This window comes from Rhinoderma darwinii, chromosome 2 (assembly GCF_050947455.1).
Source record: "Rhinoderma darwinii isolate aRhiDar2 chromosome 2, aRhiDar2.hap1, whole genome shotgun sequence".
Lineage (NCBI taxonomy): Eukaryota > Metazoa > Chordata > Amphibia > Anura > Rhinodermatidae > Rhinoderma > Rhinoderma darwinii.
The window spans coordinates 113,366,169-113,393,853 of NC_134688.1; the positions used below are offsets into that span (position 1 = coordinate 113,366,169).

A 27,685-nucleotide genomic window follows, 5' to 3' on the forward strand; every position below is an offset into this window, starting at 1 on the left:
TTTCCGGCGCTGCCATAGAGAATGAATGGAGCGGCAGTGCACATGAGCGACCAGCCGCTCAGTTAAATCGAGGGGTATGGGAACCCCCGTTCTCGTAAACGGTGGGTGGCCCAGCTGTCGGACACCCACCGATGAGCAAGTTACCCCCTACCCTACGGATAGGGGGTAACTTGTTTTAACCGGAATACCTCTTTAAGTCTGTAGAGGTTTCATCCTCTGGATGTAAATATGACCAACCACAAACATAGATCTTGAAAATGGAGAGGAATTAAAACACCAAGTGTATTAAAAACTTGCAGAACTTTACAGTGATTAAGCTTGGTTTGCAAAAGAAAAAATGGAAAATTCTTTTAAGGAGCTCTTTAGACTGCATAACAGGTCTGTATCAAAGCTGTGACTTCACAGTGCCTACATATAAGCAGTAAATGCAAAAATGGATCATAAACATACACATCTATTATTTACATAAAAATGTGCCCCCACCCTGCTGTAAATCCTAATCCATTCTACACGGACGCTGCCTTATATTAAGCTAGACGTAAAACACTTAAAACCTTAACTCAAAGAGGGGAAAAAAAGAACTACATTATTTATCTTCCTTCTTCTACCCTGTGAATAATGTAATTGAGTGCTCAAGACGAAGCCCGCAGAGAACAAAGACATATTTTATAACTGGAGGGGGGAGTAATCAATGAATATTGATCTTACAATGACTGAGGCGTAACACAATTCAAGAATTATTTGGTAGGTAGACGTACGGGCAGTAAGTATTTTAATATCTGAACAGATGCTCCTGGTGTAGTAGTTTTGTGTGATCTGTTTACAAACTCACAGGTTGCGCTGGCATACAGGACAGTAATATTATGAGGTGAGGTCAACATGCCCGCGTGGGGCTTGTTTCCTGATTTCTAGGCGGTGTACTCCACACTATTACAGCAGTTAGGGGATGTACCAATGTCATTACAACAGACCGCAAGCTTCACCCCGCTGCCTTTGACCCGTGTCTTATGGAGCAAGTGCACACATTGAGCATTTCAGAGGGGAGGCCAGTGGTTGGTTGTGACTCTATAGCTTTAACTTTATGAGCCACAGGTGTATAAAATACAGCACCTAGCCATGCAGTCACCTTTACAAACATTTGTGAAAAAATAGGTTCTAAAGAGCTCACTGAATCCGAAGTAGTGTAATAGGGTTGCCCCATTGCAACAAGTCAGTTTGTGAAATCTCTTCCTTCCTAGATATTCCATGATCAACTGAGAGTGGTATTACTGCAAAGTGGAAGCATTTGGAACCACAGCAGCTCAGCCATGAAGTGGCAGACCATGTAAAGTTACAGAGCGGGGTTACTGAGTGCTGAGGCGCATAGTGCACAAAAGTCGCAAACGCTCTGCTGACTCAATAACTGCAGAATTCCCGAACCTCTGCAGATATTAACATCTGCACAAAAACTGTGCGCCGGGAGCTTCAGGACATGGGTTTAAATGGCAGATCAGCTGCATGCAAGCCTTATATCACTGAGAACAATGCCAAGCATCGGATGGAGTGGTGTAAAGCATACCGCCACTAGATTCCGGAGCAGTGGAAACTGATGGATGAGTCTGTTTGTAGAAAATGCCAAAAGAAAGTTACCTTCCTGACTACATTGTGCCAACTTTAAAATTTGGTGGAGAAGGGATAATGCTATGGGGTTGTTTTTCAGGGGTTGGCCTAGGTCCCTTAGTTCCAGTGATGGGAAATCCTAATGCTTCAGCATAATTTTCATTTTGGACAATTGTCTGCTTCCGACCTTGTGGGAACAGTTTGGAGAAGGCCCTTTTCTGTTCCAGCATGACTGTACCCAGTGCACAAAGCGAGGTCCATAAAGGCATGGTTGGGTGAGTTTGGTGTGGAGTTGACTGGCCTCCCATTGAACACCTTTAGGCTGAACTAGAACGGAGATTGTGAGCCATGCCCTCTCATCCAATATCCGTGTCCGACTTCACAAATGCTCTTCTGGACGAATAAGTGAAAATTCCCATAGACACACTCCAAAATCTTGTAGAAAGCCTTGCCAGAAAAGTGGAATCTGTTTTAGCTGCAAAAGGGGGGACCAACTCCATATTATTGCCTATGGATTTAGAATGGGATATAATAAAAGCTCCTATAGGTGTAATGTGTTGGTGTGTGTATATATATATTTAAATTCCTGGAGTGCTGCGATCTTTTCTTCTATTTTGTGTGACTTGGACACTGGATCAAGGCAGCCACATCATATGGTAATTATCAAGGTGCTGCTTTCCTCTATTCTTTATATATAAATGTACCTCCCGTGAAAACCTCTGGACACCACTCAACAGACTGAATATTTATTGACTAATATTGTCACTTGTGATTTATTGAATCCATAAATAACAAATTAAGAGGAGGCTCATATTCAATCTCAGCAAAATATACGCATAGCTGACATTGTTTCCAGTAAATTAAGCTAATGGTCTGCAGCCAATTAGTCAATATGATGGAATGACTGATATATGTATTCTCTGACTTTAGTTGTTTGTTTTGTCCCAGTGCTACCTTACAGAGCTTCTCCAGCTAAAGAAGAGTTTAAAATTATCATTAAGGCCTCATGCACACGGCAGAGACAGACTATGAGCTGCCGTACAGTGCTTCGTTGGGTGCCTTATGTACAGAGCTATTCACCACTAGATGAATTGCTTATAGGTGAGAATAGGTCCATACATATGGCATGTAATTGAGCATATCACGATTATTTTTCAGAAAAAAAACTTTGTATGAGCTTGGAGGTATACAGAGATACAGTAAGGCCCCGTACATCTCCATGGCAGCACTATTATGGTTCGTACACACGGATCTGCCATACGATCGTTTGCATGAGGCCTGAAAGAAAGTGCGGTATAAGAACTGTTAAGCTTAATTGGCCCTTCTTTACCCTCAGTTCAGTGCTAGTATGGGCTTGTAGACCTTAACCCCCTTCGCTGCACCGTAATATTATGTTGCGGTGAGTATGTTGTATTATTGAGCTGACACCATGCTCCAATGGCCAGGATCAGAGATAACGCCGATCTCAGTTGTTTAACCCCTTAGATGCCGTATTCAATAGCGACCGCGGTACCTAAACAGGAAGGCAAGCCCATCGGCACCCTGTGATGCAGGGCCTAATAGGTGGCCTGTCAGACATATTATATTTCAATACAGAAATATTACAATGTTTTATAGAAGCGATCAGTTGATTAAATGTAGAAGTCTCAAAAAGGGACTAAAAAAAAAATGTCCAATAAAGTTTATAAAACAATTTTAAATAAATCCCAAGAAAAAAAAAGTTAACAATTTTTTTCTCTTGCTTTATGATAGGAAAATGTATAGCAATACAAAAAACTACACCTTCCGGAACTCGGTAGCTACGAAAACAGCGTAGCTCACTGTGCTACGCTGTTTCTGTAACTCCCATTCATTTCTATGGGAGTTACAGAAACAGCATAGCTCAGTGAGTTCGGCTGTTTCCGTAACTCCCGACCACCTAACCAGTGTGTGGCCAGGAGGCAGCGGGAGCCGAGTAAGCTAGAATGGGGATTAGGGGGCCCCGTTCTAGAGATAGGTGCAGTTCCCAGAGGTGGGACCCGCATCTATCAGACTTTTATGGCATATAAAAGGATATACCATAAATGTCCAAGATGGGGAAAACCCTTTTAAGAAAGGATTCTAAAGCTATTCTGACATAGTCGACTGTGCTATTGATTCCATCCAAAACAACGGAACCCTGTCACAACGGTGACAGACGGAAACCATTAGCTAGCTTTCCGTCAACATTGAGTTCAATGGTGAGGGAAACGGAAGCTGAGGTTTCCGTTTTACTTTCCGCTGAGGCGTTAACCCGATGATAACCTCAGACGGAACCCCTCAGCGGAAACAAACGCTGTTGTGATCAGGCCCTTAGTTGCATCTTTTTTTGTGGCTTCTATGTGATTAATACAATAGGAATACTTATTTCCTTGTATTATTTCCTGACGCCAGACTCTCAATAAATAGCTTTTTTTAAACTCATTTTCCCAACTCAACATGTAAGTGAGCTTCCCTCATGCTATCGGGTCTATAATATCTCTATAAATAGCAGAAACACCTCCTTTATTTTTTTTTACCTAAGTGAAGGTACGTGTATCTACTATACCCCTGAGATGTGCATCTAGCTGTTCTTATTTTCGAAAGTATTCCCCAACCCTTTAAAAGTGAGTTAAGTTTTAAATGATGAAAGATCTGTGAATTTGGTATGTTGTATGCTTCCTTCAATTCCACAAATGTCTTAGGTCCCCTCCCCTCATAGAGTTCTGTCAAGGAATAAATTCCATTTCGTTCCCAAGGTTGAAAATGTAAATTTGGCAAAGCTTCCTTTAAAGAGGCTCTGTCACCAGATTTTGCAACCCCTATCTGCTATTGCAGCAGATAGGCGCTGCAATGGAGATTACAGTAACGTTTTTATTTTTAAAAAACGAGCATTTTTGGCCAAGTTATGACCATTTTTGTAGTTATGCAAATGAGGCTTGCAAAAGTCCAAGTGGGTGTGTTTAAAACTAAAAGTCCAAGTGGGCGTGTATTATGTGCGTACATCGGGGCGTTTTTAATACTTTTACTAGCTGGGCGCTCTGAAGAGAAGTATCATCCACTTCTCTTCAGAACACCCAGCTTCTGGCAGTGCAGATCTGTGACGTCACTCACAGGTCCTGCATCGTGTCGGCCACATCGGCACCAGAGGCTACAGTTGATTCTGCAGCAGCATCGGCGTTTGCAGGTAAGATCGACTTACCTGCAAACGCTGATGCTGCTGCAGAATCAACTGTAGCCTCTAGTGCCGATGTGGCCGACACGATGCAGGACCTGTGAGTGACGTCACAGATCTGCACTGTCAGAAGCTGGGCGTTCTGAAGAGAAGTGGATGATACTTCTCTTCAGAGCGCCCAGCTAGTAAAAGTATTAAAAACGCCCCGATGTACGCACATAATACACGCCCACTTGGACTTTTACTTTTAAACACACCCACTTGGACTTTTGCAAGCCTCATTTGCATAACTACAAAAATGGTCATAACTTGGCCAAAAATGCTCGTTTTTTAAAAATAAAAACGTTACTGTAATCTACATTGCAGCGCCGATCTGCTGCAATAGCAGATAGGGGTTGCAAAATCTGGTGACAGAGCCTCTTTAAGTACCTCAAATGAATGTCAGACAATTCCATCTTTAAGCCCATTGTCACGAAGGGTCTGTGGACCCACTGCGCTGTACCGCCTTGGCGGTAAGGCAGCTGGCCAACAGGGCGCAGGTCTGTCTATAGGATATAGGGTACCTGTGGCAGCACGGACAGTAGCTTGGCAGGAACTAGGCAGCAGGTGGATGTCAGCTGTGGAGAAGCAGACAAGCGTGGTATCCAGCACAGCACGACTATAGCAAGCACGGCACTAGATCGGGATACAGGGAACAGGAACAGGAAACACTGGGAGCAGGAAACACTAGGGGACCATTTGCATAGACAGACTAAGGAAACACAACAGCGCTCAGGCATAGAACTAGGGGGCTGGACCCTTCTTATAGTCTAGGGTACTCACGGGTCAAAGTTCGTCCATGAGGTCCGGTGCGTGCGCTGCCCCTTTAAGAGCGGGCACGAGCGTGCGTGCGCACCCTACGGGAATCGGCAGAGGTGAGTGGACGCGAGTGCTGGCGTCTCCTGAGGAGGAGGCTGGGGCCAGCGCTTGCCGACTCTTGGCTGCGGCTGTCAGGGGGAGGTTGGAGCTGACAGCTACGGACATTACAGTATCCCCCCTCTTACGCCCCCTCTTCTTGAGGCCAGAGCGTGAGAGAAACTTCTTCAGAAGAGTAGGGGCATTGAGGTTCTCCTTTGGCTCCCAGGACCTCTCTTCGGGGCCGAACCCCCTCCAATCCACCAAATAAAAAGTATTTCCTCTCACTCTCTTGGTGTCCAAGATCTGCTTGACCTCAAAGATGTCCGAGGGGCCACTGGAGGCAACCGCAGGGCTGGGAGTCTTGGAATAGCGGTTTAGGATCACCGGTTTCAGGAGGGAGACATCGAAGGAGTTGGGAATCCTGAAGGTAGGAGGCAGCCGAAGCTTGTAGGCGACAGGGTTGATCTGTTGCAGGACCTCGAACTGTCCGAGGAACCTGGGGGCAAATTTACATGATGGCACCCTCAGTCGGATATTCCTAGACGACAGCCAGACCTTAGTGCCAGGAAGTGTAGTAGGAGGAACGGCAGCTTGTGCCTCCTGCCGACGTGCAAGAATGCTCAACGCCTGGAGGAGTTGGTCCTGTCGGGACCAGAGGTCCAGCATATCCGCTCGCATCTCCTGTGTCGTCCTAACAGTTTTGAACTGGCCAGCGGGGTACATGGCCTGATCGTACTGTCACGAAGAGTCTGTGGACCCACTGGGCCGTACCGCCTTGGCGGTAAGGCAGCTGGCCAACAGGGCGCAGCTCTGAGTCTATAGGATATAGGGTACCTGTGGCAGCACGGACAGTAGCTTGGCACGAGCTAGGCAGCAGGTGTACGTCAGGCGTAGAGAAGCAGACAAGGGTGGTATCCAGCACAACACGACTATAGCAAGCACGGCACTAGATCGGGATACAGGTTACAGGAACAGGAAACACTGGGAGCAGGAAACACTAGGGGACCATTTGCATAGACAGACTAAGGAAACACAACAATGCTCAGGCATAGAACTAGGGGCCTGGACCCCTCTTATAGTCCAGGGTACTCACGGGTCAAAGTTCGTCCATGAGGTCCGGTGCGCGCGCTGCCCCTTTAAGAGCGGGCACGAGCGTGCGTGCGCACCCTACGGGATCCGGCAGAGGTGAGTGGACGCGAGCGCTGGCGTCTCCTGAGGAGGAGGCTGGGGCCAGCACTTGCCGACTCGTGGCTGCGGCTGTCAGGGGGAGGTTGGAGCTGACAGCCCGCAGCTACGGACATTACACCCATCTCCTTTAGAGCATATTTATTCCACATCCTTAAAGGTATCTTAGTTGTTTCTACGAACTCCGATTTTCTGATCCTCTACATAAACATATTGTTAAATGATAAATTTCTGGATGCATGGAGCCACCACTTGAGGGAGCATACGATCTTACTACATACTGTTTTATTAGTGCATTGAAGCAAATTTATCAACTATATGACTTTTATGTGTAAATATGATTTTTTTGGGGGCTGAAATTACATTTTCTTCTTTGCAGTGCATTGTAAGTGCCGTGAGTTTGGTGTCCACAGTATTCAAGATCTGCGTGCCTTTGATTGACAGCTGCCCACTTGCCTTTGAGTCACAGCTTTCTTCCCATTATGGTGCAGTCAGACGTTGTTTACTTGCTTTATCTTTAAAACAACGGCTGTCGCACGGACGCATGTATTCCAATAGGGCCGTTCACACAGCTGTTTCAACAGACCGTGTGAAGGGTCCGTTTAAAAACGGAACATGTCTTATTTTGTTCCGTTTTCACGGAACCCTCAATAGACTCAAGTCTATGTGGATCCGTGAAAACGGACTTGGACGTGAAAAACTGCAGTTTTTCACGTCTGAGTTTGCACTCGTTCGTGTGATTCTGGCCTAACTGTGATTAGGGTAAAAAAGGGTGGGGGCAGTCTGTAGTTCATGAATACACCAGACTCCAAGCTCACAGCGTGCTACAGCAAAAAGTCACACAGTCACAAAGTCACATCAGCATGCCTGTTACTACTAGTAGGCGACAAATTTGCTTTAAAATGAGCACACCACTATATTCAGGGGTCAGTCACTGCTTTATGCTGCCCTCAGATAGGGCAGCATAAACCTAGTGACCGATTCTCTTGTATGCGGTAGGCAGGACGCTCCTATGCTCCCTCTAGTGGAGGCTGCCAACATTCATTCCAAATGCACCAGGTTGTGTTTGGTCCACAATTTAGCTCCATTCCTTTGTCTGACATGTAATCTAAAAGAAAATGCTTCCATTGAGGAAGTGAAACTTTGCATTTGTTGGGTGAATAAACTGCACTTTTTTTCGTGAGTGCTGCTTCCATGCTCTTGTCTTTTTGTTATACATCATATGGGGAGAAGTCACTCCTATCATTTGAAGCTTAGCACCGACCATTTATTTGGTAATTTGCACTTGTGCTGCTCCTACCTGCCTTACTACTTAATCTAAGGCTGGATTCACACGAGCACATTACGTCCGTAATGGACGGACGTATTTCGGCTGGAAGTCCCGGACCGAACACACTGCAGGGAGCCGGGCTCCTAGCATCATAGTTATGTACGACGCTAGGAGTCCCTGCCACGCTGCCGGACAACTGTCCTGTACTGAAAACATGATTACAATACGGGACAGTTGTCCGGCAGCGAGGCAGGGACTCCTAGCATCGTACATAACTATGATGCTAGGAGCCCGGCTCCCTGCAGTGTGTTCGGTCCGGGACTTGCGGCCGAAATACGACCGTCCATTACGGACGTAATGTGCTTGTGTGAATCCAGCCTAAAAGTTAAGTTCTCATTGTGTGACTGACATCTGAGCTCCCACGATGCACCGCTGGTAACAGAAAACTAGTTGAAGTAAAGCAAAAGATTAAACTTTTTAGGCTGGGCTCACTCTGTTTTTTTGTTGCATTTTGACCATGTGTATTTTTGGTTGATGAACTCCCATTGAGAGACATGGGAGTCTAGCTACCAAAACAAAAAAGAAAAATGCACACGCAAAGGGTTAGATAATTTTCTATATATATATTTCCTAAAATATCAGCTCCTATGTGAAGGTGTAGAATTTTTGTTTTATCCCTTCCCTTTTTCCCATCCCTTGGTTAAACTTGATGGACATGTGTCTTTTTTCCACCGTACTATGTAACATTAAAAACGCAACAAAAAGGCACAGTGTGAACCCAGCCATAGACAAACTGTGGCATATAAAATGTACTTCAAGAGAACATATTTAATTTAAGCATTTACTACAACATAATTTACTTACTTTCCCATACACTGCAATGCGATTTTGGTCAACAAACGGCAGCTGTTTCAATTGCCTAGGAGAAAAAAATATTGTTTAATTAAGTCGAGAGAGACTCAAGCCGACTGTCCATTCTCTTGTATTGATCACCTTGTCCTAAGATCATTACTATACAGAATTATGAGACACCTGCTTTACTGAAGGTCCTGCTTTATTACAAATGTCTGAGTTATCTGATATTATGTGAGATAAACAAAAATCTCATATACCTTACGATATATTTATTACTGACCTTGTAGAGGACCGAAAGAGCAAAAGAGTAAAAGTTTTTGCTTTGATCCAGCAGAAACTACAAAATTATATACACACTAAATAACTATCGGCCGAATACCTCAGGCAGCGGCTTATCTCCCGTGGTAACAAAAGATCAGACATGCTGGATTTAGGAATCGGGTGACCCAATACACATGAGATCGTCAGCTGATCCTGAAGAAATTGGCAGGTTTGGATGAGCCTTGTCCAATGTTTATGGGCACCTTAATAGATATGTTCATAGGTCTTATTTTGAAACCTCCATAAAAATGTCTTCACTATAATTACAGTATTCGCTATGATAGCTGTGTGTAAACAGTGACTAGAGGGTTATCCAATATTGGGAGAATACGGTGCAGTAAAGAGGCTCCATATGGTGACAGAGTGCCTACAGCTCGGTAGTATGGAACCATATGGACTCCATGGACTCAGCTTTTCTGTATGTATGAGTCATGTGATCTTCTTTACTTGCAGATACAAAAGCCATGTTTACACGTGGTTTATTTGTTGCAGATTTTTGGTGCAGACACCAAAAATCTGCAACAAATACAGTGCAAGGTACAATGCATTCGGAAAGTCTTCAGAACCTTTAAATTTTTTTTCACATTTTGTTATGTTGAGACCTTGTGCTAAAATAAAATAAAATCCAGTTTTTCCCCATCATTCTGCACTCAATACCCCATAATGACACAGTGAAAACGGAATGTTAGTAATCTTTGCTAATTTATTGAAAAGGAAAAAGTAAAATATTGCATTGACATACAGTAAGTATTCAGACCCTTTACTCTGTACTTAGTTGAAGCACCTTTGGGAGCCCCCAGTCTTCTTGGGTATGATGTCACAAGGTCTGCACACCTGGATTTGGTGATTTTCTGCCATTCTTCTCTGCCGATCCTCTCAAGCTCTGTCAGGTTGGATGTGGACCATCGGTGGACAGCCATTTTCAGGTCTCTCCAGAGATGTTCCATTGGGTTCAAGTCAGGGCTTTGGCTGGGCCACTCAAAGACCTTCACAGAGTTCTCCCTAAGCCATTCCTGTGTTGTCTTGGCTGTGTGCTTAGGGTCATTGTCTTGTTGAGAGGAGAACCCTCGGCCCATTCTGAGGTCAAGAGCACCCTGGATCAGGTTTTTATGAAAGATAATGAAATAAATAAATACATTTATTTATTAATAATATTTATTAATAATAAATAATGTACTTTGCCTCATTCATCTTTCCCTCAACTCTGACTAGTCTCCCTGTCCCAGCCGCTGAACCCCCCCCCCACACAGAATGATGCTGCAACCACCATGCTTCACTGTAGGGATGGTATTGGGCAGGTGATGAGCAGTGCCTGGTTTCCTCTAGATATGACGCTTAGAATTGATGCCAAAAAGTTCAAACTTGGTTTAATCAGACCACAGAATTTTGTCTCCTACAGTCTGAGAGTCCTTTAGGTGCTTTTTTTGCAAACTCCAGACTGGCTTTCATGTGTCTTTTACTGAGGAGAGGATTCTTTCTGGGCACTCTGCCATAAAGCCCAGATTGGTGGAGTGCTGCAGTGATGGTTGACATTCTGGAAGTTTCTACCATTTGCACACAGGATGCTTGGAGCTCAGCCAAAGTGACCATTGGGTTCTTGGTCACCTCTCTTACCAAGGCCCTTCTCCCCTGATTACTTAGTTTGGTGGGGCGGCCAGCTATGGGAATAGTCCTGGTTGTTCCAAACTTCTTCAATTTAAGAATTATGGAGGCTTCTGTGCTTTTGGGAATTTTCAGTGCAACAGGCTTTTTTTGTACCCTTCCACAGATCTGTGCCTTCACACAATTCTGTGTCTCAGCTCTACAGGCAGTTCTTTCCTCCTTATGGCTTGGTTTTTGCTCTGATATGCATTGTCAGCTGTGAGACCTTATATAGACAAGGGTGTGTCTTTCCCAATCATATAAATTTACCACAGGTGTAGAAACAATTCATAGATGTTATATTACCACTTTACTCATCTAGAATATGCAGTCCAGTTCCGGGCTCCAGTTCATAGAAAGGATGCCCTGGAGTTGGAAAAATACAAAGAAGAGCAACGAAGCTAATAAGGGGCATGGAGAATCTAAGTTATGAGGAAAGATTAAAAGAATTAAACCTATTTAGCCTTGAAAAAAGACGACTAAGAGGGGACATGATTAATTTATATAAATATATGAATGGCACATACAAAAAATATGGTGAAATCCTGTTCCATGTAAAGCCCCCTCAAAAAACAAGAGGGCACTCCCTCCGTCTGGAGAAAAAAAAGGTTCAATCTGCAGAGGCGACAAGCCTTCTTTACTGTGAGAACTGTGAATCTATGGAATAGTCACCGCAGGAGCTGGTCACAGCAGGGACAGTAGATGGCTTTAAAAAAAGCTTAGATAGTTTCCTAGAACAAAAAAATATAAGCTCCTATGTGTAGAAATGTTTCCCTTCCACTTTCCTATCCCTTGGTTGAACTTAATGGACATGTGTCTTGTTTCAACCGTACTAACTATGTAACTATGATCTAGGGAGATGCGAGGCCCCCAGAGATAAATTTTAAGTGTCATAGCAAAGGGTCTGAATACATATGTCCATGTGAAATTTGAGTTTTTCCTTTTTAATAAATTTGCAAAAAATTCAAAAATTCTGTTTTCACTTTGTCAGTATGAGGTATTGAGTGGAGAATGATGTAGAATGATTTTTTGTTTATTTTATCACAAGACCTTAACATAACAAAATGTGAAACAGTGAAAGGGGACCTGAAGACTTTCCGAATGCACCGTACGTAAACAGGGCTGTAATGGTTTTAAGATTTGTTATGCAATGGGAGAAATCTGCAGCAAATTTTGCACATAACACACAGTTTTTTTGTGCGAGAATATGGCCCTAGTATAAACTGTTCTGCATATTAGTGGTAATGAACTGTATTAAAATTAACCATTAAAAGACAAATAATAATAATTATATCAGCAGAAAATATATTTTGAAAGTGAATTGAATAATGATAGTCCTGCTAAGTCATAAAGGATTATATAAAGAAGACATACTGCATCAAAGGTATATAATCTTTAACATCAACAGAACCAATTTTCCGGTCGATTTCATGAAGCAAATTTAGTCCTTGATTTTTAGATCCCCGACCATCAAAATGTGCCACAATTATTTGGAATGAGCTCACAAGCACTGACTCCCATCCAAGCGAGAACTCCTCTGTGACCTGCTGTGCCCCAGGAGCTTCTGGACTGTAAGGAGAAAAAATATTTTTGTGAAATAAAGAAAAATAATTCCTTTTTTTTTTTTATTAAAGATCTGTAAACTTAAAAGTATTCTTGGAGAATTAGTTGAAGTGCAGTTAATATAAACTTAAGGAGAGTAATATACTGCTTACATACATAGTTGTTCCGCATTTGCATTCTCAACATTGTCACTGTCCTATTGAAATTGGTTATTACGACAATTATTGCAATGCAAGAGAACAACTACAAGCCATGTGATCTACATATGAGCCATGTACCTGGTTCACTATCAAGCAATTAAGTATATGCAGCTGAAATTTAGCTTGAAAAAGGTTAAAATAACAGCAAAAATAATGCTCAACTTATACAAGACATGATGAAAGGAAAAACACCTCAAGATTTAATAACTCACTACTGTACAATTGGTGACTAAGATAGCCTAGTCAACACAATGTTACTTACAGCCAGAGAACCAAAGGGTACTGTGAATCTTTGTATGCTGATGGGAGAGTCAGACGAACAGGAAGATCTGGAAGGTAGAAAAGGAACAATTTGGAGAATTTTATTAAACAAAATTTACCAGATTTCTGTTGCACATTACACCCCCAAAAAGTGGATTATATGACATTTTAGGCCCTTATTAAACCTACCTTGAAAGACACGAGAAAAGTTTATCAAATGGGGCATGACTACGAGGAGTAATAAAATGTGCCAAATTTATTATCGAAGTGCACCATTTTTTTGGTGCAAAATATTGATGTAATTGTAGACCAGCTATGAGGTGCGTTAAAGGGTAACTAAACGTTCAACAAACTTCTGACATGTCATAGTGACATGTCAGAAGTTTTAAATGGTGGGGGTCCGAGCACTGAGACCCCCATCAATCGTTAAAACGAAGCGGCAGAAGTGCTAGTGTGAGCGCTCAGCCGCTTAGTTTCTGTTCGGCTCTTTGCAAAAATCAATGTACAGGCTCAATAGAAAGTCTATGGGCCCGTACACCGCTACATCGGCTTTCCAGAAAAAGCCAAACATAAACGCTGCTCATCGCTCACACGATCACTTCTGCCGCTTCCTTTTAGCGATTGGTGTGGGTCTCAGTGCATGGGTTCCCACCAATCAAAACTTCTGGCATGTCACTATGACATTTTTGAAAGATAAACTCAAGCACTCCTTTATATGAAATATGCAAAAGGTGATGTTTTTTTGAATAAGGCAATATTTAGAGAAAAAAGTTTCGGGCACAATCCGACCTTTGTCAAAGTCTATTGCCGCTGGTCAATAGAAAAAATCCTTGGAGAAATAACGCTGTGGCGAAGGGTAGCTAGTACCATGGGTATGCGTATCCACTATGACATGTCGGAAATTTGTTGAAATTGTAGTTATCCTTTAAGGAAGAGAGGTGTAATAATTATGCCACATCTGCCAGTTTGATATATTTTGCACAAGTGTAAAGTACCACAGCCATGCGGTGGTTTAATAAAGAGTATCTAAAGTATTTGATCAAGTATCTAACATGTCTAGTGAGCTGTGTCAAAAGTCTACGTGTGCCATTGTGATAAATTTGCCACAATTTGACTATTTTTCTCATTTCATAACATGCATCTAACAACAATACGGATAAATCTCTGTTTTCGGCGAGAAACACTTCGGATTTGACTACCCACAACATTCATATGCCTATAGAGGTCTCCATCTTGTTCCACAAATGTATCGGCTATCAGATGACTTTGTGCAAACAAGAGACAGTCATAAAAGAGCATTTGTGCTAGCCTAGTATTTAGTATAACTATCACAGGTTGTGTGTTATTTTGGTGATATTATGTCTGAAGTATTGTTAACAGAACATCTTACCGTAGTTATTGATATGAATATATATGTATAGTGTCTCTGGCATGTCCTTCTCAAAAAGGGAGGTTTTTAGAAGTTGGTTGTCCTCTAGCATTTGGAAATCTATGAAATAAAAAATGAACTGAAACCTTGCGTATTGTACATAGAGATACTGCACATGTGGAACAACCGCAGATGAGACATGTTCAAGTCAAAATGTATTGAAAGTTTGATAAAAGAGAGAAGTCTAGTACAGATAAGCAAATTGATTTTACACTAATCGAATTCAGTCCAAATTTCCCAAAAGATTCGGATTATGCGAATTCCAAAACTTTTAGGGTGCGAGGTGCACAAACCACGGCAGATTGGCTGCCGCTGGCTGCCATTTTAGAGATTAGACGAAATGACCTCAGGTGGATTTCCCCATAATGCCTTGCAGGCAGCCTTCCCAAAATGCCCTGTGGAAATGCTCCTGCTTTGTGGGCAGACAGATAGAAGAGAGAGAAAGGACTGCAGAGAAAGCTAGAGAAGAGACTGAGAAATAACACAGAATACAGATAGGCTAGATATATAGTGGATGTTGCTGCGGTGCTGTATCTGTGGGGGGACGTGGTCCAGAGCCAAGGTGGCTTAGGCCGGCAGCATGGGTGCTGTTGGTCTCCTGGGTTGCTCCCTCTGCAGGTGCTGTGTTGCAGTGGCATTGGTTGCCATGGGATACTACATTTGGTAGGGACCCACTTGAAAGAGGTCGCCGTGAAGTGGCAGGTGAGCTTGATCAAAATGTTTACTAAGAACCTCATGTTCGTAGATTTCTATTTTGCTGAGCCGCAATAGATCAAGTATAGCAAGTGGCTGTGCGGTCCAGGTTTTCTCTTCTCCCTTGTGGATATATATAGTGGAGGGGAGCAATGAGCGAGATATTTTTCCAAAAATATAAATTCCCAAATTATTCATCACAAACTTCTTCTGTAATAATAATAATAATAATAATAATAATAATAATAATAATAGTAATAATAACTAATAGTAATCCTGGTGGACATAGAGTGCCTTCTGAAACAGATGTCAGGTCACTCATTGTTTTTCATATATATAATTGCTACTGCTGCTACTTCCACCACAAAGTACTAGTACATTTTACTTTAAAGGCTATGTACACCTTTAAAAACGAATTATAAAGTTGTACCAAACACACTGATTGCCCCTTTTATAAAAAAAAAAAAAAATCATCCCTTTGTACATAGCCTTTAACTTTAGTATCAAGCTAATCCAAGAATAACAGAAGCGGTGGCTGACTGCACTTTAAGTGGAGACTGAGTGAGTGTCCAAGTGAAATTTTTCTCACAAAAAATACGGCGCAAATTTCTTCATAAGTCACAATCTTCTTATTCTTTTTCAATAATAATGATTAATAATAATAATAATAATAATAATAATAATAATGATGATGATGATAATAATTCTGGTGGGGATAGAGTTCCTTCTGAAACAGACGTCACGTCACTTATAGGACATTATGAGCTATAATCCACCTAAACCAAAATAAATAATGACACAAAACACCAAATTGTATAATAAATGGCTGCAGTGTTTATTTAGGTTTACACATAATAAATAATAACTCGCCCAATATAATTCAACCACATAAATCCATAACTTACAGCTTGGGCTGGGTTCACACCTGCGCTTGGCATTCTGTTGTTGCACTTCATTAGTGGAGCAGAACAAAGGACTAACTGAAAGAGCCAGTTCCATTGTACCACAGACACCAATGGCGGGCAACGGAACCCTTTGACTTTAATGGGTTTCCGTTGGGGTGTTCGTGGTTTTACCGGACATGCTGTGCTATTTCCGGTATTTTCGGGAGGATCTACGATGGAGGCCCCTAATGGAGCCTCCAATGCAAATGTGGACGAGGCCTTACTCCTACCAACTCAAGCAGTTAAACCAAAATTAACATCAGTCCATCTTTGATATATTGTCCACCCAGCGAAACTGGGCGACAAAGCCTCTCAGATAAACACTGCAGTAAACTTGAGACGACGACTGGCAGCTGCTCCAGATTCTTCTTCTCTCCTCACGAACAGTGTGCGGCTCTGCTTCAGCATCTCTCGAACAATCCACTGCGCTCAGCTCAAACAATATGGAAGATTCCAGAACCTGTAAGTACTAGTCTAATCCTTTAGCAACCAATGGCGGAAAGGGACAAAGAGAGCTCAACAGGCTCAACTATTTTAAATAACATAATAAGTTATGGCCTCAATTGTCCAATGGAGCTCCTGGCTCCACAAAGCTCAGCACCTTTATAAAACACGTCTAAATATACGGCCCCATGCTAAAATAAAAAACGTGACGGCATTGAAACTACAATTCCCAGCAGAATGCGGTATCTCTACTGTGCTGCAAGCGCCTCCTTGTTTTCTCTTGTGTGTTCTTCTGTTATCAAAAACGATTTCCTGATAGATTTGTTCGCATCAGTCTATATAAAGTGTGATAGATATGTAGACTTGCAAACGGTGTGTAAAGCCTAAATATAGTGTATCTCTTCCTATGTTTACAGCAGGGCCCAATGGCGGATTAAGTAGACCATGGGCCCTGGGCTGTTACCCAAACTTGGGCCCCCCTTCCTCACCGCCGCCCTGCCGCACCGTAACTATTTTTAACACTACTTTTTGGGGCAAGCATTAACAGTGTTACGATTTCCCTTGTCACAGGGCTGTGTCCCTACATACTGACAGTATCACACTGTGCTAGGACACATCCTCCTGACAAGGGGAATTGTCTATCAGTCCTGGACTGCAGAAAGACTTTTTGTGAAATACAAGGATTTCCTATAATAAACATGTCAGGAGAGGTGACAGATTCTCTATAAATCTAGTGACTCACAGGTGACGACGTAGTTTTTTTCCTCTTCTCCATCCAGTCCAGACTTCATGACGACTTTTCCCGGCCATGACCCATTTCTGCAGAATTTGCCACTCAGATGTCTTTGGCTCCTCACTTTTCCAACATTTCCACACCTATAAACAAAGATAATATTATCATGGTGCCACACACTGTGCCCCTAAATATAATAGCACCAAACACTGCGCCCCTGAATAAAATAGTACAAACACTGTGCCCCTAAATATTATAGCACCATAGACTGCGCCCCTGAATATAATTGTGCCAAACACTGTAGATAGCACCACACACAGCCCCCTGTAAATAGCGCTACACAGTCCTCCCCCTCTGTAAATAGCGTCACATAGCCCTCCCCCTCTTGTATATAGTGCTACACAGCAATCCCCCTTAGATATAGTGATACACAGCGCTCCTTTCTTTATAGTGCTATACAACAATCCCCCCTTGTATATTGTGCTACACAGTGTCTCCCCCCTTGGACCTGCAGCTCTTGTAATTGCTCAGTATAATGTCCCCCATAGCTGCCCCCACAGTATATTGCCACCCATAGCTGCCCCCATAGTATAATGCCCCATAGATGTGACACAGTATAATGCCCCCATAACTGCGACACAGTATAATGCCCCCATAACTGCGACACAGTATAATGCCCCCATAACTGCGACACAGTATAATGCCTCCATAACTGCGACACAGTATAATGCCTCCATAGCTGCGACACAGTATAATGCCCCATAGCTGACGCAGCATAATGCCCCATAGCTGACGCAGCATAATGCCCCATAGCTGACGCAGCATAATGCCCCATAGCTGACGCAGCATAATGCCCCATAGCTGACGCAGCATAATGCCCCATAGCTGACACAGTATAATGCCCCATAGCTGACACAGTATAATGCCCCATAGCTGATACAGTATAATGCCCCATAGCTGACACAGTATAATGGCCCATAGATGACACAGCATAATGCCCCATAGCTGACACAGCATAATGCCCCATAGCTGACGCAGCATAATGCCCCATAGCTGACACAGTATAATGCCCCATAGCTGACACAGCATAATGCCCCATAGCTGACACAGTATAATGCCCCATAGCTGACACAGCATAATGCCCCATAGCTGACGCAGCATAATGCCCCATAGCTGACACAGTATAATGCCCCATAGCTGACGCAGCATAATGCCCCATAGCTGACACAGTATAATGCCCCATAGCTGACACAGCATAATGCCCCATAGCTGACGCAGCATAATGCCCCATAGCTGACACAGTATAATGCCCCATAGCTGACACAGCATAATGCCCCATAGCTGACATAGTATAATGCCCCATAGCTGACACAGTATAATGCCCCATAGCTGACACAGTATAATGCCCCATAGCTGACATAGTATAATGCCCCATAGCTGACATAGTATAATGCCCCATAGAGGTGACACAGTATAATGCCCCATAGCTGACACAGTATAATGCCCCATAGCTGACACAGTATAATGCCCCATATGTACGTACCTAATAAAAAAAGAAAACATAATTGCTTACCTATCCCGGTTCCCACGTGGGGGATGCGATGCTTCTCCTCCTCTGCACTGTGCTGTGCGTGACTCCGTGCAGACAGGCGCGATGACGTCACTACATCGCGCCTGCCTGCACCGAGCCGCTCACGGCAGAGTGAATGCTGGAGCGAGGCTCCAGCATTCAACCTAACTGAATCTGCGTCCTGCGGATGCAGATTCAGTCGGAAGCAGGCAGCGCGGTAGCGCTGCATAGTTTTTTAAGTTTGTGTGCGGTTCGGGCCGCGATGGGCCCCCTGTCAGCCTCGGGCCGCGATGGGCCCCCTGGCAGCCTCGGGCCCCGATGGGCCCCCTGGCAGCCTCGGGCCCCGATGGGCCCCCTGGCAGCCTCGCGCTACTTCTGCTTGCAGTCTGTGTGTGTCCAGTGGCTCCACACATCAGGATCTCTCCCCCGTTAAAGTCAATTGTCTCAACCAGGTGGTGGGGCTTTGTAGCCATAGAGAAGACACTTGTTACAAAGTCCACGAGCAGAGGGAACCGTCAGTATGAGCATCGGACAGCTCATCATTGCAGCAGAAGGAATGTCAGCTCATACCGACAACTCCCCCTGCTCTTGTGCTCTGTAACTATAGAGAACACATAGCATTCCTTCTGCTTTAAGTTTTACAGTACTCTACTACAAGTAGACAAATATAAATGTTCCAACACCTGGTTTAAGATTTGTTCACATATTCGTTAGGGATTCCGTCCCGACGTTCCGTCTGAGCTTTTCATCAGAATGGAGCCCTGACTGACACAAACGGAAACCGTAGGATCCGTTGCCAATGGTTTACGTTTGCCTCCATTATGCAAGGGTTCCGTCGTTTTGACGGAATCAATACCGTAGTATACGGTTTTTAAGAAGTGGGTGAATCTATAATGTGGATTAAAAAAAAACAAAAAAAAAAACATATTAGCAAAGTTACGTATTTTAATGAATACAACACACTGAGTCAACAATGACATCTTGGGAATACCCCTTTAATACCAGTCACCTTTTTCATGGGACGATATGAGTCATAATTCACCTAAACCAAAGTAAATAACGACACAAAACAGAAAATTGGATGATAAATGGCTGTAGTGTTTATTTAGGGTTACACATATTAAATAATAACTTAATCAATATAATTCAACCACATAAATCCATAATTTCCAGTTTAGACCTACAGACTCCATCAGTTAAACAAAAATAAACATCAGTCCATCTTTAACATCTTGTTCACCCAGAGAAGTTAGTGTGGACTAAACTGCATCCCCCCCCCCCCCCCAAACACCACAGCCCTCTCGATCACCTCCTGGAGATTACAATAAAACAGGTCTAAACCTATATCAGATAAATTAATTAAATATTCACAGAACAAACCGGCATCAAATCCTTCCAATTCCTGAAGACAAAATGAAGAGCCACAAATCAAAGCCATAAACTTTGAAATTTACCGGAATTTCAGGGTTTTTTTCAGGGTTTTTTTTCTATTTCTCTCAAAAAAAAGTTAATAAAAGTTAATCAAAAAATTATATCTACCTCAAAATGGTGCCATTAAAAAGCACAACTAATGCCGCAAAAAAACAAGTCCTCATACAGCTATGTAGACGGAAGAATAAAAAAGTTATAGCTCTTTGAATGCGACTATAGAAAAACAAAAAAATTGCTTGGTCATTAGGGCCTAAAATAGACTGGTCACTAAGGGGTTAAGGACATGGCCAATTTTGACCTTGAGGACAGAACAATTTTTTTATATTTCCCTCTTTGCATCCCGACGCTCATAACACTTATTTTTTGTGCAATGTAGTTCTATGAGACTATTTTTGCGTAACGAGTTGTAGTTTATGTAGGTACCATGTTTTGTTACAAATACATTATCATTTAATTTATATACATTTTTATTTTGGTGAAAATGCAGAAAAAAGCAGTTCTGCTGCAGTTTTAATATTTTTTTTTTTACACCATACACCGATCATCATAAATAATGTTGCACATTTGTTGTTTAGGTTTTTACGGTCGTGGCGATGCCAAATATGTTTATATTATTTCATGTCTTGGGACTTATATTTTAAAAAGTTTATTTATTGTATTTTTTTACTTTTTTTTAATTTAACATTAATATTATTTTACATTAATTTAACTTTTTTTTTTAATCCCATAAAGGGATTTATCATCTTGATTTTGATTTTGTAACTGTAATGTACTGGCATAGATCTACATATGCCAGTACATTAGCCTGTGTACTGATTGTACACAGGCAGTTGTTAGGGCATACCTTAGTATACCCTAACAACAGGAAATATGTTCAGACAGCCCTGGGGTCCTTCAATAGACCCTGGGGCTGTCTGTCCATACAAGTTATGGGCTTTGATCGCGTCACAGGGATTTTATGTGACGCGATCAAAGGGCAGTCCCCCCTCCTATGAACGCCGCGGTCAGCTTTGAGCGCGGCATTCAAAGGGTTAACGGTGGAGAGAAGAGGTTTCTCTTCTCTCCGACGTTTGAGCGGGGCTGCGGTTGTGTATTACAGCTGTTGCCCCGCTCCGGATCGTGCGTGGCACTGGCTGTCACACAGGATGAGAATGCTCGTTCTAATGCGCAAAGAAGAGCATTCTCGTCCTGTGTCAGCAACCAGTTAAAGGAGCTGTCCACTTTTTATTTTTTTTATAAATTTATTTATAGAATAGGAATTCATACAGATTTCTTATATACATGTATTTAAAATTCTGCTCACTTACCTTTCCTATATTAGTGCAGTTGTCCCTGTCTAAAAATATAAAAAATGGTTTATAACACAGATTTGCCCATAAGAAGGCACCCATAGGATAAATGAATGGAGAGTCATGTGACCCACATCATGTTACCATTAGCATTCAGGTAACACTGTCCAGGTATATAACAGGTAAATAGTAGATTATTGAGGCGCAGAAGTTTTCTACCTCCAGCAACATCTCATCATCGTGTCTGTCAGTGTCTGTGAGAAGCAGCTCTTACATTCTTCTCATTCTCTCCTCTGTGTGTTGTGTGTGTTTTTTTTTTTTACATTTTAACTTAAGTGAATCAATTGTTTATCATTATTCCACCATTTTTCCTATTCACATGGCCAATGGATGTGTCCTTTATGTTGCCCCAACACATTGTATATGTGTGTGTGCGAGTGTGCGTGCGTGCGTGTGTGGTGGGTCGCATGACTGACGCCATGTTTAGTCATATTCAGTTAGCCTGGATGCAGTATACAGGGCTAATCTGTGGGTTATACCATTCCACTGTGACAGGGGCCTCATGCACTATAATAAATGTATGTGAGCAGAATTTCTAATACATGTATATTAGAAAACTGTATGATTTCCTATTCTACAAATAAGTGCAAATAAAACTGGACAACCCCTTTTAAAATTCATCCAATGCAAAACTCTTTTACTCACAAAACTTTAAACTGTTAAACATTAGGATTCAAATTCTCCATGTAAACCCTTACTGAGTCCCTCTTCCATGTCCAATGAATAAAAGAATGCCCACAGATCCACACAATGCTGCCTCCCTGAAAAACAAATCAAGAGTCTGTCAAATTCTGGCATATGTATAACTCGAATCTACCCAATTCCCTTCTGCCAACTTTCTTAATAACACTATCCTTCAGTCCTACATTGGTAGCCTCCATTGCCGCACCAATCCTTAAGGAATGTGCTATAATCCTCGCATTACTCAGATTCAATCCAAAAAATTTTTTTAAAGGATACTGCTGAGTGGACATCTTGTGACTGGCAGACCGTTAGCGTGAATTAAAAAAGAAGAACCACCAGACCGACTAGTCTCTAATAAACTTTTGAATATTTATTGCCGGATAAACCGCTGAACCAACCAGTTCATTCAAATTCAACTACACTACCTTACACATACTATCCGTCTTAGATCTTCACAAATAACCATAACACCTTCTCCTCCACCCTAACATTACTGATTGCTAAAGAAGCCTTAATGCTTATTACAATCCGCCACCAACTCTCCTATCCTAAAAGCACTAAAAAATGCTAGAACAAAATTATAAAGAAAACATTCTCAAACGATGAATAACAAATATCCTGTAAAACCAAAGTCAGTTTAACAAATCTATAGTTATTGGACATCTGCCATCAACCTTCTTACGCTTCACAGTATAACCTTTCAAAGCTTGCTTGAGCAAGAAACAATTATTCAATGGCTGAGAACGGAACATTTTTCTAAAAGACGAAATACCCACGAATATGCGATAAATTGATGCTGGAGAAAAATACTGCTCTTTTAAAGAACCAACAAAGGTCAAAGCTAAGCCGCTATCTTCCTCTGACACGGGAACATTGTGAATGTTGCAGAACAAGCACCCTTAGCTCCAGGCGTCCGCATAACCCTGCCAAGTTTTAGGCACTAATGATACCTGTATCCTGTCCAAAATTAATCCCAAATTAAAACCCACAGATGCTCGGGACAAGCTACACCTTCCTCGTCTGGCTCTGGAGCCAGCTTTCGAAACTTGACAAAATGCAAACGAGAAAGACAATTGGCCAGACTATTAGGCTTACCTGGGGGATGAACAGCTTTTAGCCATATATTAAACCTAAGACAGCACAGAACAAAATGTCTTAAAAGTTTGACAATTGGTTCAGAACTAGATGAAAGACCATTTAGAGCATAAAGCACTCCTTTAATATGTGTCCTTAGTAAAATGACCTTATTACGAAATAACTGACCGCACATCACGACCGCTAATACTACTGGGTAGAGCTCTAAAATGACTCAATTCTTTCTCTACCCAATCTTTATGCCAGCTTTCAGCACACCAGTGCCCTTGAAAATAGGCTCCTGCAGAATCTGTAAAAAGGCCCAAAGCGATGGCCTAAATTAATTCCTCTTGCCAAATAGCTCTGCAGTTAAAGGTACACAGGAATTTGCCCCATAATCATAAATCCTTCTTTAAAGATTTTGTTAATCTGACATGAGCTCTTGGTGACTTAAGGCCCTTTATCGCTAAATACAGGCTCCTCGAAAAAATCCTTGCTATTGAAATAGGTCTTGATGCAAAAGCAAGTAATACCAGGAGGGATTGCATCTCCTTTAAAGTTGTCTTCTTAACCTTTAATAAATCCCCCAATTACCTAATTCTAAACAATTTACCCTCTGGCAATCGAAACTCCATCCGTACCGAATCTAAGATGTTAGCTAAAAATTCTAAACAGGAACAAGGATAAACAGTTTTTTCCTTAGGTAACGGGATTCCCAAAAATTCACACATCAACTGAAACCTATTAAGGATCTGTACACAAACATCTGAATAACTAGGATCAATAAATAAAAAGTAATCTAAATAATGAAATGCTTTACCTATCTGCTCATCCCTATCAATAACCTATTGGAGAAAATTAGAAAAACTTTAACAATAAACTACTTCATCATTTAATGACGGCTTCTGGGGATATAAAAGGTGATGAATGAACCTAGAACTTTTAGGGCATGCCCACACGTGGCGGATTTCCTCCGCAACTGTCCGCATCAATGCCGCACAGAATCTGCGTTGCAGATTCTGTGGCGGATCTGCCCAAAATGTGCAGTAAATTGATGCGGACTAGCTGCTGCGGACTGCGGTAAAAGTGCTTCCCTTCTCTCTATCAGTGCAGGATAGAGAGAAGGGACAGGACTTTCCCTAGTGAAAGTAAAAGAATTTCATACTTACCAGCCGTTGTCTTGGTGACGCGTCCCTCTTTCGGAATCCAGCCCGACCTCCCTGGATGACGCGGCAGTCCATGTGACCGCTGCAGCCTGTTATTGGCCTGTGATTGGCTGCAGCCGTCACTTAGACTGAAACGTCATCCTGGGAAGCCGGACTGGAGACAGAAGCAGAGAGTTCTCGGTAAGTATGAACTTCTATTTTTTTTACAGGTTGCTGTATATTGGGATCGGTAGTCACTGTCTAGGGTGCAGAAACCGTTACTGCCGATCGCTTAACTCTTTCAGCACCCTGGACAGTGACTATTTACTGACGTCTCCTAGCAACGCTCCCGTAATTACGGGAGCCCCATTGACTTCCTCAGTCTGGCTGTAGACCTAGAAATACATAGGTCCAGCCAGAATGAAGAAATGTCATGTCAAAAAAGCAAGACGCAACCGCAGCACACATAACATGTGCATGACAGCTGCGGACTTCATTGCGGAAATTAGAATCTCCATTGAAGTAAATGGAGAAATTCCGCCATGAGTCCGCAACCAGTCCGCCACAACTCCGCAACATCCATTGCATGCTGCGGACACCAAATTCCGCACCGCAGCCTATGCTCTGCAGCGGAATTTTCCGCTTTGTCTAAACTAACCCTACTAAATAGAAGTGGAAGTCAATGGAGAAACGGCTCCGCTGCGGATTAACGCTGCGGAGTGTCCGCAGCGGAATTCAAGAGCAATTCCGCCACGTGTGGCTTTGCCCTTAGGCTCAATTTTAGAGTCAATACTCAAGGCTAAAATTAGCAAAATGTGGTGTACCAAATGGGCTTTCTGCCCAACCTTCCAAAACCTCATTCTCAATTTTTTGCCTTACCACCTCAGTTGCTGTACCAACTTCAAATTGCTCACCCAAAGGCAACCATTGCCTTTAAAAGGCAGGACATCAAAGTAAAATTCAAAACATATAACTATCAACTCTACCATCGCCCTGTTTGGGTAAATTTCTAACCATGGTACCAGCCATCTCATTGGCAACCATGACTTCTGGCTAGACTGATTGGCTCTTTTGGAGCATTTAGCCATGGGGTGCACTCCACTCGTGCTCCGATCTATAGTTAGTTGACCACCCCTTTTCACAGTATATTACCAATAACATTCATTTATTTGACAATAGGGCCAGATCTCTGAGGCAACATCATATTGAGCCATAAGCCCACATTTTTTTGAACCCTGCTTCATAGATGGTTGCACCGCCATCCTATGGGGGTTTGACTCATAAATAATAAACCATACCACCAAAATTGCGGTATGCCTCTAAAATTATTTCAAGATGATGAAAGAGACCAGCGCATTTTTTTGAATTTTTTCTCCTAAAACCGTTGAGTAGATACAGGAGCCCTGCAACCAACTAAAGAAAGACTTCGGTACGGTCCTTTTCCTCTCATCCTTCTTATACTTCACCACATGCTCTTTAGCAGAAGGTAACAATGATAAAATATCAATATGTAACTTCTTCCAGATTCTCTTTTTTACAGACATGGATAGACCATAACCAAGTGGAGACATCTCACGTCAATGCTTCTTTCACACGTCTCAACTACTCCTTAACGTCTATCTAAATTAGGTCTAACAATTGGCAAATTCATTGATACACTATGAGAACTAATACTATCAGACCAAACTGTAGTTGCGGTGCATCCACCTTGAGCATTCACATTACTAGTTGTTTTAGAAAGCACACTACTTAACAGATCAAGAAAATGACCAAGCACCTCAGTGCTAACTACATGAAGGCTCATCACATCATCATGCATCACATTAGTACTGACCCTCCCAAAGGATGTCTCACCTGCAGCCCGCTCTGCCTAATCCTCTGGCCTCTGTGTTGCCCTCAATGTCTCAGCCTGGCGTCTTTCAGGCAATTCCGCTCTTACTGAACTACCAGCTGAGCATCACTTGCTGCTCTGAAAAGCGAGTGAGTATGTGTGTTGAGTCTTCCTGCTCTTCTTCCCCAGTCAAGACTCCACCTTCTCCTCGGCTGCCACCATCGTCAAATCTCCCTCATTGCGCCTGACTGACACAATGGGACCCGCCTCTTCTTGCACCAGTGCTATGCTGCTTCCATCCGCAGACCCAGAAGTAGCTAGTGCTAGCTCCAAGAACCTCCTTAGCCACAGCTTGCCGCCATTTTCTTCTGCTTTCTGGATAATTTCCCTCAGCAGCTGGTCCATCCTTTGTTACTGAGCTGTAGCTGCTCCTGATTCTTTTTCTCTCCTCACGGAACCACAAATACCGTGCAGCTCAGTTTTAAATAGACTTCAGTTTCCCGCTTTAGCAGCTCTCCACCAATCCACTGCGTTTAACTTAAACCACATGGCAGGTTCCAGAGCCTGTAAGTACTAGTTGAAAACATTAGCAACCAACATAAGGGAGGGTGGGTGAAAGAAAATTCCATGGCCACAACCATTTTAAATAACATAATAAGATATGGCCTAAAATTGTCCCATGGCTTAATACTGGTCGCCTTATTCATATATAAAATGGCTACTTCTATTACTACCACTACAAAGTACTTGTAAAATTGTCTTACTCCTTAGCATCAAGCTTAGCCAACAATAACAGCAGCAGTCATATAGTGCCCTTTGATTAGAGGCTGTCTGACTTCTGAATCTTTTTCTTTATAAGCCTTGTGGTCAGAATAACCAGCACAGACACAGAAGTGCCTCAGTAAAAAGAAAAATATTTAGTAAAAGGCAGAGTGGCATTGGACAAGAAAACCCCTGTAAAAGAAAACCCCCATGCCACGTAATCTGCCAGTAAAAATGTGGGTAGCCATAGCTCAAGTAGCAGTAGCACTGTCAGCACCAGCTCTCTGGCCTATAGCGGCAGGCCACAGTTGTCCATCGCCTCCAGTAGGCATATTATAACCTTCCCCAACAGCAACAGGGCAGAGTGTTGCTTTCACTCCTTTCATATGTGTAAGCTCAAGCGCTGCCAAGCTCTCTTACAACTAATGAGTCTGGGTGAGAGAAGCCACACAGCGGGTCAGTTGCTGTTATGCTGAGGCAGTGGCAGCTAATCAGCGACACGTGTTGACTACTCACTCCCTTCGAAGAGGCCACCAGATTTGTGAGTAGAGACTACAGCGGCATAAACGATGTGGTCCCGCTGATATTTATATTGGAGCAAACGCTTACACTGATGCAACGAGGAATGGAAA

At 42.6% G+C, this 27,685-nt stretch overlaps 1 protein-coding gene across 1 annotated transcript in view; it reads right to left on the minus strand.

Annotated features, from left to right (window-relative positions):
- LOC142740777 (inactive dipeptidyl peptidase 10-like) overlaps nt 1–27,685 on the minus strand; it is a 172,615-nt gene that overhangs the window by 24,383 nt on the left and 120,547 nt on the right. Inside the window, exons 18-21 of the mRNA XM_075850199.1 lie at nt 14,355–14,453; nt 12,966–13,032; nt 12,315–12,509; nt 8,988–9,042 (exon numbers count right to left, since the gene is read on the minus strand). Coding sequence (XP_075706314.1) covers nt 8,988–9,042; nt 12,315–12,509; nt 12,966–13,032; nt 14,355–14,453 — 416 coding nt within the window. The remainder of the gene's footprint in view (nt 1–8,987; nt 9,043–12,314; nt 12,510–12,965; nt 13,033–14,354; nt 14,454–27,685) is intronic.